The sequence below is a fragment of the Triturus cristatus genome, chromosome 7 (assembly GCF_964204655.1).
Source record: "Triturus cristatus chromosome 7, aTriCri1.1, whole genome shotgun sequence".
Classification (NCBI taxonomy): Eukaryota; Metazoa; Chordata; class Amphibia; order Caudata; family Salamandridae; genus Triturus; species Triturus cristatus.
This window is the reverse complement of record NC_140590.1, coordinates 626,134,991-626,151,315: the sequence shown is the minus strand read 5'-3', so window position 1 is coordinate 626,151,315 and position 16,325 is coordinate 626,134,991. Positions and strand designations below refer to the sequence as shown.

Here is a 16,325-nt window from a genome sequence, read left to right as displayed (position 1 = left end):
GCGCTGGCCACTTTAACCATAGCGGCAGAGCTTCTTTATTGTAGTTATCAGTGTGGCCCGCTTTAACTTTAGCGGGCCGCGCTATGAAAACTTTCCCAGTGAAAGTGCCCCTTACCAGGCTTTCACTTCAATCATGGCAACGTCCCTTTCTTTAGATTCCACTCGCCCTATTCAGGTTACAGCAAGCTGCGTCTTAAAGGGACGCTGCAGCCATTAAACTGAAAGCACAGCATGGGGTGCTTCACAGAACAAATGGCGCCCACGCCCCTTTTAGACGCAGCTCGCTGTAACCTGAATACGGCAAGCAGCGTCTAAAGAAAGAGGGCGGCCATCATTAATGTGGTCTTGGACTCATGAGAGTTAGCTATTGGCATTAGAATTGACAATGCCATTAATAGATGTGTTGGCTTGCAAAATAAATAAAATAGCATCGTCATTTACGATGCCATAAGCTTACATTCTCGCAAATGTGAGACCAACTGAATAAATTGCAAATGATTGTTAAAGGCTGTCTACAGACTAGGGTTCTTTCAGTCTCTCCAGCCTTATGCAATTCCAAAATAAATAAGCATTTGCAAAGTAAAAGGGACTGGCCTTAGCAAGCCTAGTGTTTATTTTTGCAAGAAAGTTGAATCAATTACAATTTTTAAAGCAAAAAAGTCTATGGGGAGCCCCCACATCTCCTGGAAAAAAAGGAAAGAAATGACAGTAGACTAGTCCACCAGCACCTAGCACTGAAGTACTGAACTAGATTTACACATCAGGCAAATGCGGGCACAATCAGTGTAAGAGGGCCAATAACTGAAGTTGCCTGACCCACTGACCCCATGTTGAATGTAAAGGTGTGAGGAAGCACAATATGAACAGACCAAAGAATGACAGGGCAGTTTCTAGACCTGAACAGAACTAAAATACTATGTTTTATATACTGGATTAGCCCTATTCAGTCAATGGTCTGTTCAATATGTTTTGCATTCTGCTTCAACAACTGCAGCCGACTTCAGGCATTGCTCTAATACAGAGAGTTGTGGTATTTTGTCTCATCGTGTGTTTGTCCACCTAAAAAAACATGCACTACAGTGCCAGGGCGGTGGGTCAATATTTAAAAAAAAAATTTGCTATCTATTCTGTGTTTGAACTGAACCTTCAGATTACTGTAATTCAAAGGCACCAGCACCTTCTTTGTGCCACTAAGAATACCTTCCTCTGATGTGCATTAAAACTAAAAAGGGCTTCTATACCAGTTCTAAACCTGCCTGCTAGGAATCACTAAACGTTCTAATCAAACTATCCGACTTAATTTTATTTTGTTTTAATTACAATCGTATGGCACCAGCAGCATGCTTTCCGTATATTTATTTTGTAACATATGCAAGCAATAAAAACTAGCATTTGCAATGCAATTGGTCTCGCATTTGTGAAAACTAGAGCTATAGGCGGTCTAAATGACAGTTTTTTTTGTTTGTCTGCAGTGAGTGATCATTTAGAAAACGAGAGCTATTGGTGTTATAAATGTAAATATGTTTTACGTATATGGTGGAGTGGATGTATATGGTGTGCAGTGGAATGGTCTATAGCAATTATGTGGCATTTAATGTATTGGGGGTTATGGAGAATTAAGTGGTATGGTATTGTGTAGTGGAGTGTTATGCAGTGGAGTTTAATTATCTTGTGTGCCGCTGAATTTTGTATGCATGTGGTGTTATGTATTTGTGTTGCTGATTTGTTTTATGTGGTTTCTTGCTGAATTATGTGGTGTGGAATGGAAATGTGTTGAGTTGAATTGTGTGGAACTGTGACGCTGAGTGAAATTTTGCAGATTGGAAAAACGTGTCATGGTGTGGAGTGTTGCTCCGTGGTATACATTGGATTCATGTGGGGTGTATTTATGCAGTAGTAATTAGAGTGTTATGTGGAGTTGAATTATGTTGTGCGGAGTGGTATTATGTGTAGCGTAATATGCTGGGTGGTTTTGAATTGTGTGGTGTGTCACAGTAACCATCAATTTATAATGAAGGATGAGTGGATTTGAAGGAAGGACATAGGGAGGTAGGGTAGAAGAGAGGTCAGAAGAGACTAAAAGAAAGTAGGTGGTTAGGGTGGGTTTAAGGGAAGGATGTAGGGTGGAAGAGACGAGAAGGGAAGAGGAGGTTTAAGGAAGAAAGAAAATGAAAGTACTGAGAAAAATATTTGAAGGAGAAATGGAGGGAGCATGAAATGGAGAGTAGGCTAGAGGTGATGTAAGTAATGAAGGGAAGGGGTAACGAAAAATGAAAGGAGTGAATGAAGGAAAAGAGGAATAAAGCAATTGTAAGGAAAAAGTACCTGATGAAGGAAGGACATAGGGTGTGAATACAGTGGAAAAGAATGAAGGTGAAAAGAGGACTAAAGGACTATCAAAGAAAGGCAGGAGGTGAGTGGAAGCTGTATCAGTGTCCCTGAAATACAATAGCGAGTATGGATTGCTACAGTAGAATGTGCCACCCTAAGGGGCTAACATGGCTCAGTACATTTGTAACTACCAAGTTGTAACCACTTCGGAAGGGTCTGCTCTGCCTTTCATCTTTCTAAGCTCCATACGATAAATACCCGAGTTCAGAAATAAGTCAATTGCAGTGCTGCGAGGCTACCGGGTGGTGATAAGAGCCAAACAAAACACAGCCCATTTGTTTTTTCAATACAATCTCAGAAAACTCCAGGCTATAAATAAAGGGTTTTTGGTAGCAGAACTATTGGTGTGTGCCTGCCCAGTTACGAGCAGTCATGCTATTTTGAATAAAACATTTTTATTACCATTGCCAAAACAGACATGGGGAATTTGGGTCGCCGTTATGAGAGATTGTGAAACCATTTCCATGTTGTACGTAACTCTGCCTGACAGTAGAATGTGACTAGTAGCTTGGAATCAGTATACCCAGCCAGGCTTAGGTGAAGGGTCTGACTGCCAGATGCTATCCATGATGAAGGACGATAAACTGAGCACTGAGGGAAATTCGATAGATCAATATCTTTTACTCTTGTGTTATGGAGTGGATGTATGTGGTTTGAGGAGAATTATCGATTTACCTTGTTGCCACTATGGTCATGTTCTGAATCAATACACCAACATTTCATATTCCTTCTACTCTGGTAGATGTAAGAAAGGGAATGAAAATATATCCCTTTAATTGAAATCTACACATCAGTATTGTGCAACCTGCATACATAATTAACAGTAGTCCAGTTGTTTCAGAACTAAAGGCTAGCTAACAAACACTGAAAAGGCCTAAAGGCTAAGAGTCAGATGCTTAGACTATAAGCACATTAACCCCTTCGCTGCCAGGCCTTTTCCCCCTCCTGTGCCACGCCCATTTTTGGCTATTTGGGGTAGTGCGCGCTGAGGCCCCTGTAACTTTGACCACATAAGGTATCCACGCCAAATTTGCGTCCTTTCATGGGGCTTCTGAAGGTACTCCGGGTTTGTGGATTCCCCTGGAGGGGTCACAGAAATGAGCCAAAATACAGCAAAATTTAGTTTTGGGGGGAAATGGGAAAAACGGGCTGCAAATGAAAACTTCTGGGTTTTCCCCCTGCAAATGTTATCAAAAAAGGGTTTGTGGGGCTGAAATCACCATTTTCCCAGCTTTTAGGGGATACCAGACTTTTGTCAGAAACCCAACATTTTTTACACAGTTTTGGCATTTTCCTGGGACATAGCCTATTTTTTGTGCTTTCGACCTCCTTCCAGTTAATGGTAGAAATGGGTACAAAAGCAATAATGGATCCTGGAAAGCTATACATTTTAGAGAAGTAGACAAAATTCTGAATTCAGCAAGGGGTCATTTGTGTAGATCCATCAAGGTTTTTTTTTTTATAGAAACTAACACTTACATATAGGATAAATTGAAAATTTGTTGAATAAAAAAGCCTTTTGTGTCAACGTTTTCACCTGTAACTTCTTCTAATTATGACAGCTCTTTGAAAGCAATATACCGTTACATCCGCTGGACATTACTTGTTGTGGGGATATATAGGACTTGTAGGTTCACCAAGAACCCGACGAACCCAGAGCCAAAAACTTAGTAGCAACTTGCAATGTTTTTTTATTATGTACCGGGTATATAGTAATTATTCTGTAAAAATGTGTACATGGGAAAAAAAAAAAACCCCGGTATGAAAGACACCTATGTATTTCTGAAATGGGAACAAAATAGTTTTAGAAACAGTAGATATTTGCACATTTCCGAAATTGGGAATACTCATACTAGCATGAGAATTAGTCATTTTTTAGAATGACTTCTTATTTACACAATGACTCATTTGGAAGGCAGAAATGCATCGAAAGTCAATAGGTAATAACAGTTCCTTTACAAATCTGAATTACCCTAAGTCTCCCGATAAAAACGGTACCTCACTTGTAGGGGTAGGCATAGTGCCCACGACAGGAAATGGCTCAAAACCCAACGTGAACACACCACATTTTCAAAATGCAAAATTACCCTTTTTTAGCAAAGTGCCTAGCTGTAGTTTTTTAACCCTAGCTCTGCCGGCACCTAGGGAAACCTAGCAAACCTATACATTTTTGAAAACTAGACACCCAGGGGAATCCAGGATGGGGTGACTTGACTGCCTCCCACCAGGTTCTGTTACCCAGAAACCCTTGCAAATCTAAAAAATTGCCAAAAAAAAAAATACACATTCTCCCCACATTTCTCTGGTGGAAAGTTCTGGAATCTGCGTGGATCCACAAATTTCCACACAGTTCCCCAAAGTCTTCCGAGAAAAATGGTACCTCACTTGTGTGGGTCGGCCTAGTGCCCGCGACAGGAAACTGAGCAAAACGCAACGTGGACACACCTCAATTTCGCTGTGAAAAATGACACTTTTTTGGCAAAGTGCCTAGCTGTAGTTTTTGAACCATATCTCTGCCGGCACCTAGGGAAACCTACTAAACCCACACATTTCTGAAAACTAGACACCCTGGGGATTCCAGGGAGGTATGGCTTGCGTGGATCCCCCAACGTTTCCTTACCCAGAATGCCCTGCAGACCTCAAATTTAGCTAGGAAAAAAAAAAAAACTCATTTTTCACACATTTGTGTGGGTACGTTGTGGCATCACCGGGCTGACACAAATTCCCCACCACCCAGCGTTCCCCCGGGTCTTCCGATAAAAACGGTGCCTCACTCGTGTGGGAGGCCCAAGTACCCGCGACAGGCAAGGGTCCAAACGTAGTGCGCTTTAACAGGCAAGGGTCCTAAACGTAGTGCACCTCACTACGTTGTGGGCACTTAACCTGTCGTGGGTACTTGGGCCTCCCACACAAGTGAGGCACCGTTTTTATCGGGAGACCGGGGGGGGGGGGGGGGGGGGGGAACGCTGGGTGGTAGGAAATTTGTGTCAGCCCGGTGATGCCACAACTTTCCCACATGAAAATTTGTGAAAAAGGTGATTTTGTCTGCTAAATTTGAGGTTTGTAGGGCATTCTGGGTAAGAAAACGTTGGGGGATCCACGCAAGCCATACCTCCCTGGAATCCCCCAGGTGTCTAGTTTTCAGAAATGTGTGGGTTTGGTAGGTTTCCCTAGATAGGCGCCAAGCCCGGGGCCAAAAACTCATGGGCCCCCTTTGCAAAACCAGGTTGTTTTGTGATAGGTAATTTTGATGTCTCCTCAATTGGTTTTGGGCCCTTGCCTGACGCGGGCACTAGGCCTACCCACGCAAGTGAGGTACCATTTTTCTCGGAAGACTTTGGGGAACGCAGGGTGGGTGGAATTTTGTGGACCCACGCAGATTCCAGAACTTTCCACCACAGAAATGTGAGGAAAATGTGTTATTTTGGACACATTTTCAGGTTTGCAATGGATTCTGGGTAACAGAACCTGGTGAGAGCCAGTCAAGTCACCCCATCCTGGAATCCCCTCAGTGTCTAGTTTTAAAAAATGAGCAGGTTTGCTAGGTTTGCCTACGTGCCAACTGCGCTAGGGCCCAAAATCCACAGGTATGCATGCACATTGCTAAAAAAAGCAGAAAGACTGGATATTTGTGGGGGTGGGGGCATTAGTATGACCATTTTGGGGAGCCCCCACCACCACGCATAAAAAAGCCTGCGTTCTCGCCTGCGCGCCCCCAGGGGCCGCTGCCGCCAACTACCCTCCCAGGGGGGCGGAAATACTGGAGTTTCTCTGGGGGTGGGGGTATGGTCCTGCCCATTTTGGGGAGCCCCTACACTAATGAAACAAAAAAAATCCATGATTTCTCGTGGGCTTTCTGCGCCCCCCGGGGGGGGGGGGGGGGGGGGGGGGGGGGCGGGGGCGGGGCGCGGTTGGGGCAGCCCCCACCTTAAAATCAAAACTAAAAACGAATTGCGGGGCAGAAAGGCTGTAATGGTGGCAGGTGGGAGGGGCATTGGCGTGCCCGTTTCGGGCAGCCCCCACCTTAAAATCAAAACTAAAACGAATTGCTGGTATTTAGTGGGCTTTCTGCCCCCCCCCCGAAGGGTCAGATTAGGCACAATGCCCCATCTGCCCCCCCCGGGGGGGGGGGGGGGGGGCAGAAAGACTGTAGTAATTGGGGGGTGGGGGCATGGGCCTGCCCGTTTTAGGCAGCCCCCACCCCTATATATATATATATTTTTTTAATTCCCTGGTGTCTAGTGGGCTTTTTGCCCACCCCGGGGGGGGGCAGATTGGGGGCCAACGCCCCCATATGCCCACCAGGGGGGGCAAAAAGACTAAATTGCGCCAAAATAACCAGGGGGGAGCAAAGGCCCTTGCCCAATGGGCCGCTCCCCCCTCCCTGGTGTCTAGTGGGTGGATCCCTGCATGGGGATCGCCCTCCTGTGGCGATCCCCAAGCAGGGATCCACTGGGGAGGGATACCATTGGTAAGGGGAGATTCTCCCCTTTCCAACGATACCTCTCCCGTCTTTCTACGTGCTCAGGGGGCTGAGATAGCCCCCTGAGCACGTAGAAAGTGAAACTGAAATGAGCCTCTTGGCACATTTCAGTTTCACTTTAACTGTAATGACGTCGGCACGACGGTCATTACAGTGAAAGGGGGGGGCGCCTCGGGAGCTGGGGAAGCTCTTCCCCAGCTCCCGAGGCTATTTTTAATTAAAGGGAATCCCCCTGGTGCCCGCACCAGAGGGATTCCCCAGGGAATGCCTCATGACGAGTTGGACTCGTCATGGGCACAGCTCGACTGTGCTCCATGACGAGTCCAGCTCGTCATGGGCACTGGAGGGGTTAAAGACAAATGAAAACATGTCCCTTCTCTTCAAATCGGCACATCACTATTCTGTCTCAAGTTATGGAGATGCAGAAGTCAGATAAAGGGACAAATCGCAAAGAAACAAACAAACATAATTTCAGTGATCTGTAGTAAAAACCTGGACTTCTGGTATTGCCAGAGATTAAAGGAGAGAGTCTGCGGTTAGCAAAAATCCTTAAGCACGTGTGGGCACAAAACACATGGCAGTGTGAGAAAGAATATAAGCCTCTAAAAAAATCAACACTGCTCAACGAAGGAATGCACCTCAGATTCCTCTCCAGCACCAAGCACAATAAATGCTGCTTCTGTAAGCTTATGTGAAATATACCTGCCAGGAGGCGGGAGTATGTAGCTAACAGGGAAAACCTGTTGAAGAAATGCAATTTAAACATACACCGTGCCCGAGGTAAATTAAAGTATACAATAGGCGGTGCTTTGATAATGGCAAAGGGCCAGTACTACATGCTCCTTTAAATGAGGCAATTCATACACTTAGAAGCTGCACATGCATCCCTACAATGAGATTAAAGAACGTACAGAAGCAGTCAGCATAAACAAGAATCTTACTTTAAACTGTTGCAAAAACTTAAAACAATGTACTAAATAGTGAGGCAATAAGGTTAAACAAGTGAATTAAAAAAGTGCAATCATTTCTGGCGCTGCGCCCCTTTCCCGTAATAAATTTGAGTACATATACATGGGGCATATGTGAACTGTCAAGAGATCAATAAAAACAGCTTTACTGCTTGCTCAGAGCCCGGTCCAAAAAACACACGAAACCAGTTAGTGTATGTATATATTATACACATACATATACATACACACAAACTCACTCTTGAGGACAAATGTAATCGTATGTGCATTTATATCAGAGATGAGGCCTATTTGAGAAGGAAAAAGTAATCTGATCCTGAATGATCAAGGCATACCGTGTACTGCAACAAGTATTAATCTATGTCCAAGGGCCTTATTACGAGTTTAGCGGTACAAAAGGGGGTGGTGATGGACAAAGCATCAGAACCAATCAAACACTCACACCCAGTCAACTGATCTGGGTTTGATCCATCACCATTCTTTAGCCCACTCTGCCACCCCAGTTCAGACATGGCCATATGCAAATCAGTCTGACCCTGTGCCTCATGGGAACAGTCCAGCCCGAACTGCCAAGCCATGCCTTCCCTGGACCAGAAACAAGCTTCCTAGGACCGGTTTCTGGAATTTCAACCGTCTTCAGCCAGGCTTGCTTGAATCCAGTGGCAAAGTGAGCTTTGTTTGCCATAAGTTGGCAGGGTATGCTCAGACGTGAGTCCCTTGCTCACTTTGCCACTGGATTCAAGATGGGATAAATAGGAGAACTATTATGCATGAAACGGGACAAAATGGGGCGGGAGGTACCCCCTGCGACGCTGAAGTAAATAGCAAGATGCACACGCAGGAAAACAGCGAAACTGCGCTTCTCTCTTAATTCATGGAATACAGCGGGTGTAAGAAGCAAGTTAGCAAATACGGATTGGTGTAATTACACATGTACAACAGATTTATGCCCCCAAGAGACTTGGCACAGTGAGGATTATACAATTACTCTGTATACCGCCATAAACACTACAGCCATTCCATCAATATATGGATGGGCTTGTCCGCCCTGGCCTCGACTGTGGCTCCGGTATCTGGTTTTACTTTAAGCAAATTTAAAATATTCCCCTGATTTAATCAACTTTTACAATTATGTGTTTAATAAGAGCTGTGAGGTGGTAATGTCACTTGAAAAAGAACTAGAAAAATTCACAAAGAGTATCGATGGAGAGTGGACCCTTATCTGGGTAGGTGATTTTAATACTGACCTTTGTGCACATTCACTTACTGATATTTGTGGGCATGTAGACCCAAATAGCAATAGTTTGGGACACTTTCCTCATAATAAATTTGGGGATAGTTTAAATACAATGATACATAAATACAATACAGAGATAATGAATCAGAATGGGGGTATTCCGCTACCAGGTTTTTGTGGGACCAGAGGCTTTTCGAATATTGATCATATTCTCCTATCTTGCAATAATGTTAGTCTTTTTAGTACATTAACTATTAGTACAGTTTACTATAGCGACCACTTCCCACTAATTCTTTCAATGGACCTGCCAACTCCACATCGGTAGGTGCATCAGATGCCTACCACAGTTGATGGGGAAAAAAGAACGGTATTAGCTGGAAACGGTCAGGAGTTAATGTCCCAGCATTTCTGGAGAAGTTGGTTAAGTAATTTAGATGATTTTCATAACTGCACTGAAATAGAACCTGAACCAGATAAATTGATTTTAGCCTTTAGTTGGATCACCAGAACCATAGCTGGAAATTTGAAGAAAGCAAATCACAGCAAGCAACATCGCAATACGGGTGGTTCAATCACTTTTGTACCCAGGCAAATGAATTACAAGCATTGGCATAGCCAACAGGTCTCGCCTTTGGGACCGTATGTGTTTAGCCATGCAACAGTTGCATAACTAAATACTTATAAGGACCCAAAAGCGAGACCTATTAGCTATACCAAGCGGCCCTGCGGCCGCCAAAGTGAAAGTGACCGCGATCAAACAAAGCGGTCGTGCGGCCGCCAAAGTGAAAGTAATTGTGGTCAAGCGCGCGCCCGCGCTGTAGCTCCAGGCTGGCCTGGTAGCACCTTTGAGCCCTCTCAATAAGTCTCGCCAGACCAGCGCATGCGCTGAGTCAGGCGAGACCTAAAAAAGGGCCCTGCAAAAAGCACCAAGAGACAGAATGGAAGTTACGTCTTAACCCCTTCGGTGCTCATGACGGAATGGTTCCGTCATGACCCACGGTTGAGCTGTGCTCATGACGGAACCATTCCGTCATGAGCACACCCGCGCAAGATTCCGTCAGCACAGCGGCGGAATCTGCGCAGCATCGAAAGGGGTTAAAGGGTGGAATACAAACATGCCGTAGCCCGGCGCAAAAAAAGATTTGAGGAAACAAACGTAGGCAGACTTAGAACAAGCAGCTAATACCAAAGACAGACAGCCCTTATGGAAAATAATAAATTCCCCTTTCTCATCAGATGGAGCTGAACCAAACGTTTACGCCCATGTCGCCCCGCTCACTAGGGTAGAAGGATTTTTTTCCTGTCTGAACTACCCAGCAGTATCAGAGTAATACAACTTGCACGATATCAACTCCTTTACAAACCATCTCTGAACGAGGTCAGTGTAGCCATCGGAAAATCCTTTGGCATGAAAGCACCGGGCCATGATGGGGTCACAGGTGATGTGGTCAAGACAAATGTTTTTAATGTTGTGGGAAGGGGGTTTATTCCAGAAACCTGGACTGATTCCATTATTGTTCCAATTTGTGAAGGAGAAGAGGGGCAAAGGTGCCAGCGCCCGATATCCCTCTTGTACTCCTCTGCTAAGACTTTAGAGGGTAATTTTGAGCAGACTTTATGAGCAGAGGACCGAGAACTGTATTTTAGCAGACATACAAAATGGTTTCAGGAAAGATATTGGGAACCCCGAGCAATGTTTACATTTGCACCTCATTATTAATAGATTTATTTATCTCTGCTTTGCTGACCTCTCTAGTGCTTCTGACCTGATGAACACAATTTTATGGAAAACTGACCAACATGGGTGCACCAATAGATATAGTGGTCCACCTATCCCAAATGTATTTATCAATGAGCTCATGTGTCATATTTGGGAAAGGGGATTAGAGTAAGAGGCATCAGACAGGGATGCGTGATAGGCCCCACTTTTTCTTTCTATAGCAATGAAATTGATAGCGCTCCAAGTTTTAGATGCAGATGCTCCTTAAATTGGATCCCCTACCACTCCAGTGCTCCTCTATACAGACGATGCGGTATTAATGTGCAGAACTGCAAACTGTCTACAAAAACTTATCAATGGCATTGTGGAACTTATGGAAAGGAAAGATCTAAAACAATCTATTGAAGACTTACACTATGATATGTGGTAGGCCTAAAAGAAAATACATTCTTTAAGGGGCCACAATCTACTCTAAATCAAATTTTCCTAATTGTGCGTTCTCTTTTCAAGGGGGGGGGGGGGGGGGGGCAACCATGCTACAAACTCAGGAAAATCTATTTTTGGCTAGGCTACCTGCTGTACCGCGCACAACACAGACTATAATTACCCAGAGGGACTAGATACAAAGTTTATGGAAGACACAATGGATTTGAGGAGTGCGATTACTGGTTGGTATAACATCTGGAGTAAAGTTGGTACAACATTTTCCAGAGCAGTCATTACCCACTGTCTCAGGATCGAGAATTAAAAAAAATATTCCTTGATTGGCTTAGGTGGATAAACTAATGCAGAAAATAGATTCGGATTTCAAAATTAAACAACCAGCCAACAACTTAAAGTACGGAAACAATTAAATTAAAGCCATTTTTAATTAACATGTTCACTGACATGAGAGAAACCAAGGAAAGGCAGAAAGCCTCAGTAATGACATACTCTGAGGGACCCATGTAACCTGGGCTGCAGGGCTATCTTGTAATGGTCTCCGATGTCCCAAAAAGATTTTATCTAACAAGGTTTCGATTGGGCATAGCACATCGCCTCACAGCTTTACCGAAAGGAGATGCGTAGTCAAACCACCACCTGCGCCAAATCGTCTTCAATGATCTTTAAATGTTTTTCTTGCAACTGATGTAACCTGTAACTGATGTAATTTTGTAACATTGTGGAGCCTCATGTAACGCGCTCCTATACCTTCGGGTCTAGCCAGCGCTATATAAAACTCAAATAAAAACAAACAAATAAGTAGGCCATATCTTGGTTGATACGTATAGATATTCCATTCGTAAGGTATGGTGCTCTCTTTCCCTCCTCTCACCCCCATTACGCATCCGTATATACATACAATCTGCCCTCCAAAGTTTCTGTCCAGTATGTCTGCTACATCAGAGCTGGTGCTGGACAGCTAGCCATTTCAATATCCACACAGCATCCTTTGCAACAAAAGACAGTGCACTTCCAGACAGATTAAATATTGCTTTCAATGTGTAGGAGCACCCATTACATTCAAGATGTGTGGTGACACAATACCAGTTGGCAAGTGAGGGTGCACACTGTTCTTCAATGTAAAAGATGCTGAGGGAATAGATGTATGTGTAAATATATAGATGTGGAAAGCATATTCCCACAGGCCTAAACATGAATGGGAAGCATTTATAGATCTACCTAGGCGACTCGTACTTAAAATGAAAACCAAAATTATGCAAAACTAACCAAAAATGGTAATAAAAAAAAAGTGGTACAGAAACGGTGCTTAGAGCTCAATATTGTTCCGCAGAATGTCCTTGCTAGTCTATGCTGAAATATCCCGCAAGGCCTGCTTTATGGTAAAAAGGCAATTCAAGACAAAGACAATCAGCGTCCTCTGGAAACTGAAGAGGCGTCTGTTAAAGCAGATAGTGTATTTGGCCTCAGCGCAGGCAGTTCAAATACTACTGATATGATCCTAAATCGCCTTGCCTCACCTTAGTTCAGTTGGTGACTAGGCTGAGTGGTAGAGACGACGTGGTATGAAGAAGGGAGCAAATAAATAACACGGTCGCAAGTGACGCAACCCGCTTGCAGGACAGCACAAGCTGGGTTACGAATGATTGGTGGAAATGGATATTGGCTCATTATAAATTGTTTCCTCACCCTCTGGTTCCACACAATCACATGCTGACTGTTCAAATACCCAACACAGCCTCCGTCATGGTGAAGATCAGTGAATAGATCAAGTGAAAACATGTACCCTCACTTCCACTTAGTCACAGGTCTACGCCAACCGTTAGTCCACTACTGTTACATCACTTAAGAAAGCTCTTGCTTTCACAGTTCCCCCATGCGTCACCGATCTTGAAAGACTCAGAGCAAAGCAATTGAATGGTAACTGATGTTCTGCCAGCTTATCTGCCTCGTTGGCCTTCACAAACCAGAGGGAGGCAGGACACTATGGGTAGCCCTCGGAAGCCAACATATCTCTGCTTAATGAGGCAGCCGCAGATAGAGTGAAATAGAATTGCAGGCCTTGCTGATACAGTACTCACCAGCTATCAGCGTAGCTGAATTTAAGGAGTGAAGGCACAAAGTGTGGAGGCAGAAGTGACACTAGGTATCACTTTTTAGGCAAAAGCTCAGGTCATGACAACACACACTATGCCCAACATGCATTCTAACAATAGACTTATAATCAGACACCTTAACCAAGACTGAATCTTACAGAAACGTCACCAGTATACATATTACACCTGACTATTTTCTATACTAAAGGACACGCAATGCAGATTAGGCTAAAGTGATTTTTTTAACAGCAAAAAAATAAATTCTCTGGGACACTAGACAAGACTACCAAATTACAAAGACTCCAAGTAACAAAATATAAGTACAAAAACAGAGTTCAGCAGACTTGAACTAGAAACAAATATTGCTGAGCAAAAATTACTTTAACCCCTGCTCTATTAACTGTTAATCTAACCTCGGGAAAAGGGGTCCCTGGTCTCCTGTTACTTTATACCCAAGGCTCACTAATTTAGAATTTTTGCAGATACAGACAGAAAACCATTTTTAAATGGGGATAAAAACAAATTGGATTCTTTTGAGTGATTCCAACTACCGTCCATCATGATTGCTTGGCCAATAGCTGTGAAGATTGACAGGTAAGGGGTTACAAAAGGAATTTTTAGTAGATATGCACAACCTTGATACTAACATTTTCATGTTTTCATATGTGCATTGATGTATCATCTGTGGGTGGACATATCATTAAAACTCACCAGGCGTTCAAGCATGAAGGCACATTTATTGGTTACATAAATGTGGAAATATACTAGTTTCAACTTCATTTCTTCACAAAACCTAAATATGGATAAATATATATACCATTAGCAAAAACATATGTAGAAATGGAAAAAAAACAATACCATAAAAATGGGAACCCTAATTATACATGCAAGTCATACATGGGAAAAATATCAAAAGATGTATCCCATATATGTTTGCTCCACAATGTCAATGCAAATATTGGTGGAAAGGGCTGGTACCCAGGGCCACTAATTATACGATTCTGCGGCAGTGCAGTTTCCTGCACAATTATGTGTGCCTCCTATGCCACATAACGCATCATCTGTTGCACAATCTGCAGATTTCAGCAGAAATGTAGGTTCTAGCTGAAACAGGTTAAAAGTTACTAGGAAAAAAAAGCTGAGGCAACTGTTGCTGCACATTGGATGGCCCTTTTCTAACCTTGACTGGTCTCTTTGTTGCTTATGGCTGTATTCACGTTTTAAACTGGTACTAGTGGTGTAAAACCTTTGTCCATGTAGTATTAACATGTAAAAATGACAAACTAATGAAGCAATACCATCACACAATGCACCGAATTATGCAGCATAACGTGCCGCCCTGTGCTCCATAATTTAGTCAATCCTGCAACATAATTGGCTCCTTTCCTGTTGCATTAGTCAAGTGTCCTTGCAGGTACCATCTTGCACCAACATCACTACGGTATTAATAGGGAGCATTAACCGTCTCAAATGTAATGTTAACTACGTGACGTGCGCTGCCATATTTAGGTAAATATAAGTTTCAACAATTACTAAGCTACGTGCACCATGTACAGCAGCACCACATGCACTACTCGCACAGGAAAGCACTTTCCTCTGTCCAACACCTGAATCTAATCCCGCTTCTTGCTCCCTGCGAGACTTTTCCTGCCTTACATCCAAGAACCACATAAAACACACAAAGCCCGCAGCCTGCTTCAGAACCTTTTAGCTTCTTACACATATACCATGTCCTTTTCTTGCATCCAACAGACATTATCCTTTTAGGGCTGGGTACGGGGACATACTGTACAAAATTGGGTGTTGAATAAAAGATTATACATTTCTGATGCTAGGAAGGGTTCTGCCCAGAAGTCGGTGAAATTAAAGTAGTCGGAGAAAGCCACCAAGGATTGGGCAGGGTAGGGGGAATTCTTAACACCAGCAAGGGTGAAGGGCTAGTCAAGAGTACCCTGAAGAGAACATGGCAGTGTTGGAGTGCCAAGAAAGTAAACAATATTAACATGGGTGGAGTTCACGTATTTCACAGATACGCTTAAGTTGGCTGAGAAAAACAAAATAAAGGGTGTTAGGAGAACATATGGTAAAACGAACTATCACGAGACCAACACCAATCCCAACATAACAAGGTTCACAATCTACAAAGCACCGCGAGACCACAACTTACAACACCCGCAGCATTCTTACACAGTTTCTGCTCCTTTCACCAGGTCACACCTTAAGCGATCACCTCCTTAACACCCACAATGTTCCTGCAGCCACGAAGACCCTTAACAGTCATACTCCAAGCTCCATACTCGCTGCTACCGGGAACTACACCCAGCTTACACTGAGCAGTCTGCTAAACGCGGCGACCCTTCTTATCCTTAAAACAAAGAGACCTTCCCTCATCAAACACTGTGCCTTCATTCCTCACCGCTGCCCCTCACACACAAGTAAATTCCCTGCCCAATATGCGTCCCCAAACGCGACCAACCCCGCGTGATCCTCTACTGCCGCGTGCACCGAACAAAGGATACCAGCACCAAGGCTTGAGCTGCTTCTTCTTCTTCCGCCCCATGTCGTCCACGCGCCGAGGGCCGACTACTGCAGAAAAGGGGCAGACAAGACGCAGCCACCAGCACGGAGCCACAAAATGGCCGCACGTAAGCTCACAATCCCAGACTGCACCGCGGTCAGAGGAAGGGCGGTGACGTCTAAAGTGAGAAAAAAACTGAAGGCTGTGACGTAAATTCTATTCATTGTGGACTATTCTGAACGACTAGAGCGCGCAAAGTACTTTTGTGGTGGAAGTTTATTTATTTATTTATGCATTTTTATAAAGCGCGGACTTTACCCGAAGGTGTCAGAGCGCTGTACAATAGAACCAGTTACGTTATATGAGAGAAATGTTACAAAATAAAACATACAAAAATAGCAGGACACAGAATCAAACACAGCAGTCCAGATGAACACAATATCAACCACAGCAAGCAAGGAATGTACAAAA

The 16,325-nt window shown here is 43.8% G+C and overlaps 1 protein-coding gene across 3 annotated transcripts in view; it reads right to left on the bottom strand.

Annotated features, from left to right (window-relative positions):
* The window catches only part of ZNF207 (zinc finger protein 207), a 55,272-nt gene extending 39,254 nt beyond the window's left edge, over positions 1–16,018 (bottom strand). For 2 of the 3 annotated variants that reach the window (XM_085617228.1, XM_085617229.1), the window contains exon 1: positions 15,856–16,017. In XM_085617228.1, coding sequence (XP_085473354.1) covers positions 15,856–15,896 — 41 coding nt within the window. In that variant the 5' untranslated portion in view covers positions 15,897–16,017. Of the gene's footprint in view, positions 1–15,855 lie in introns of all 3 variants that reach the window. The other variant, XR_014966565.1, reaches the window with a different exon arrangement.
* Between the last annotated feature and the right edge of the window lie 307 nt (positions 16,019–16,325).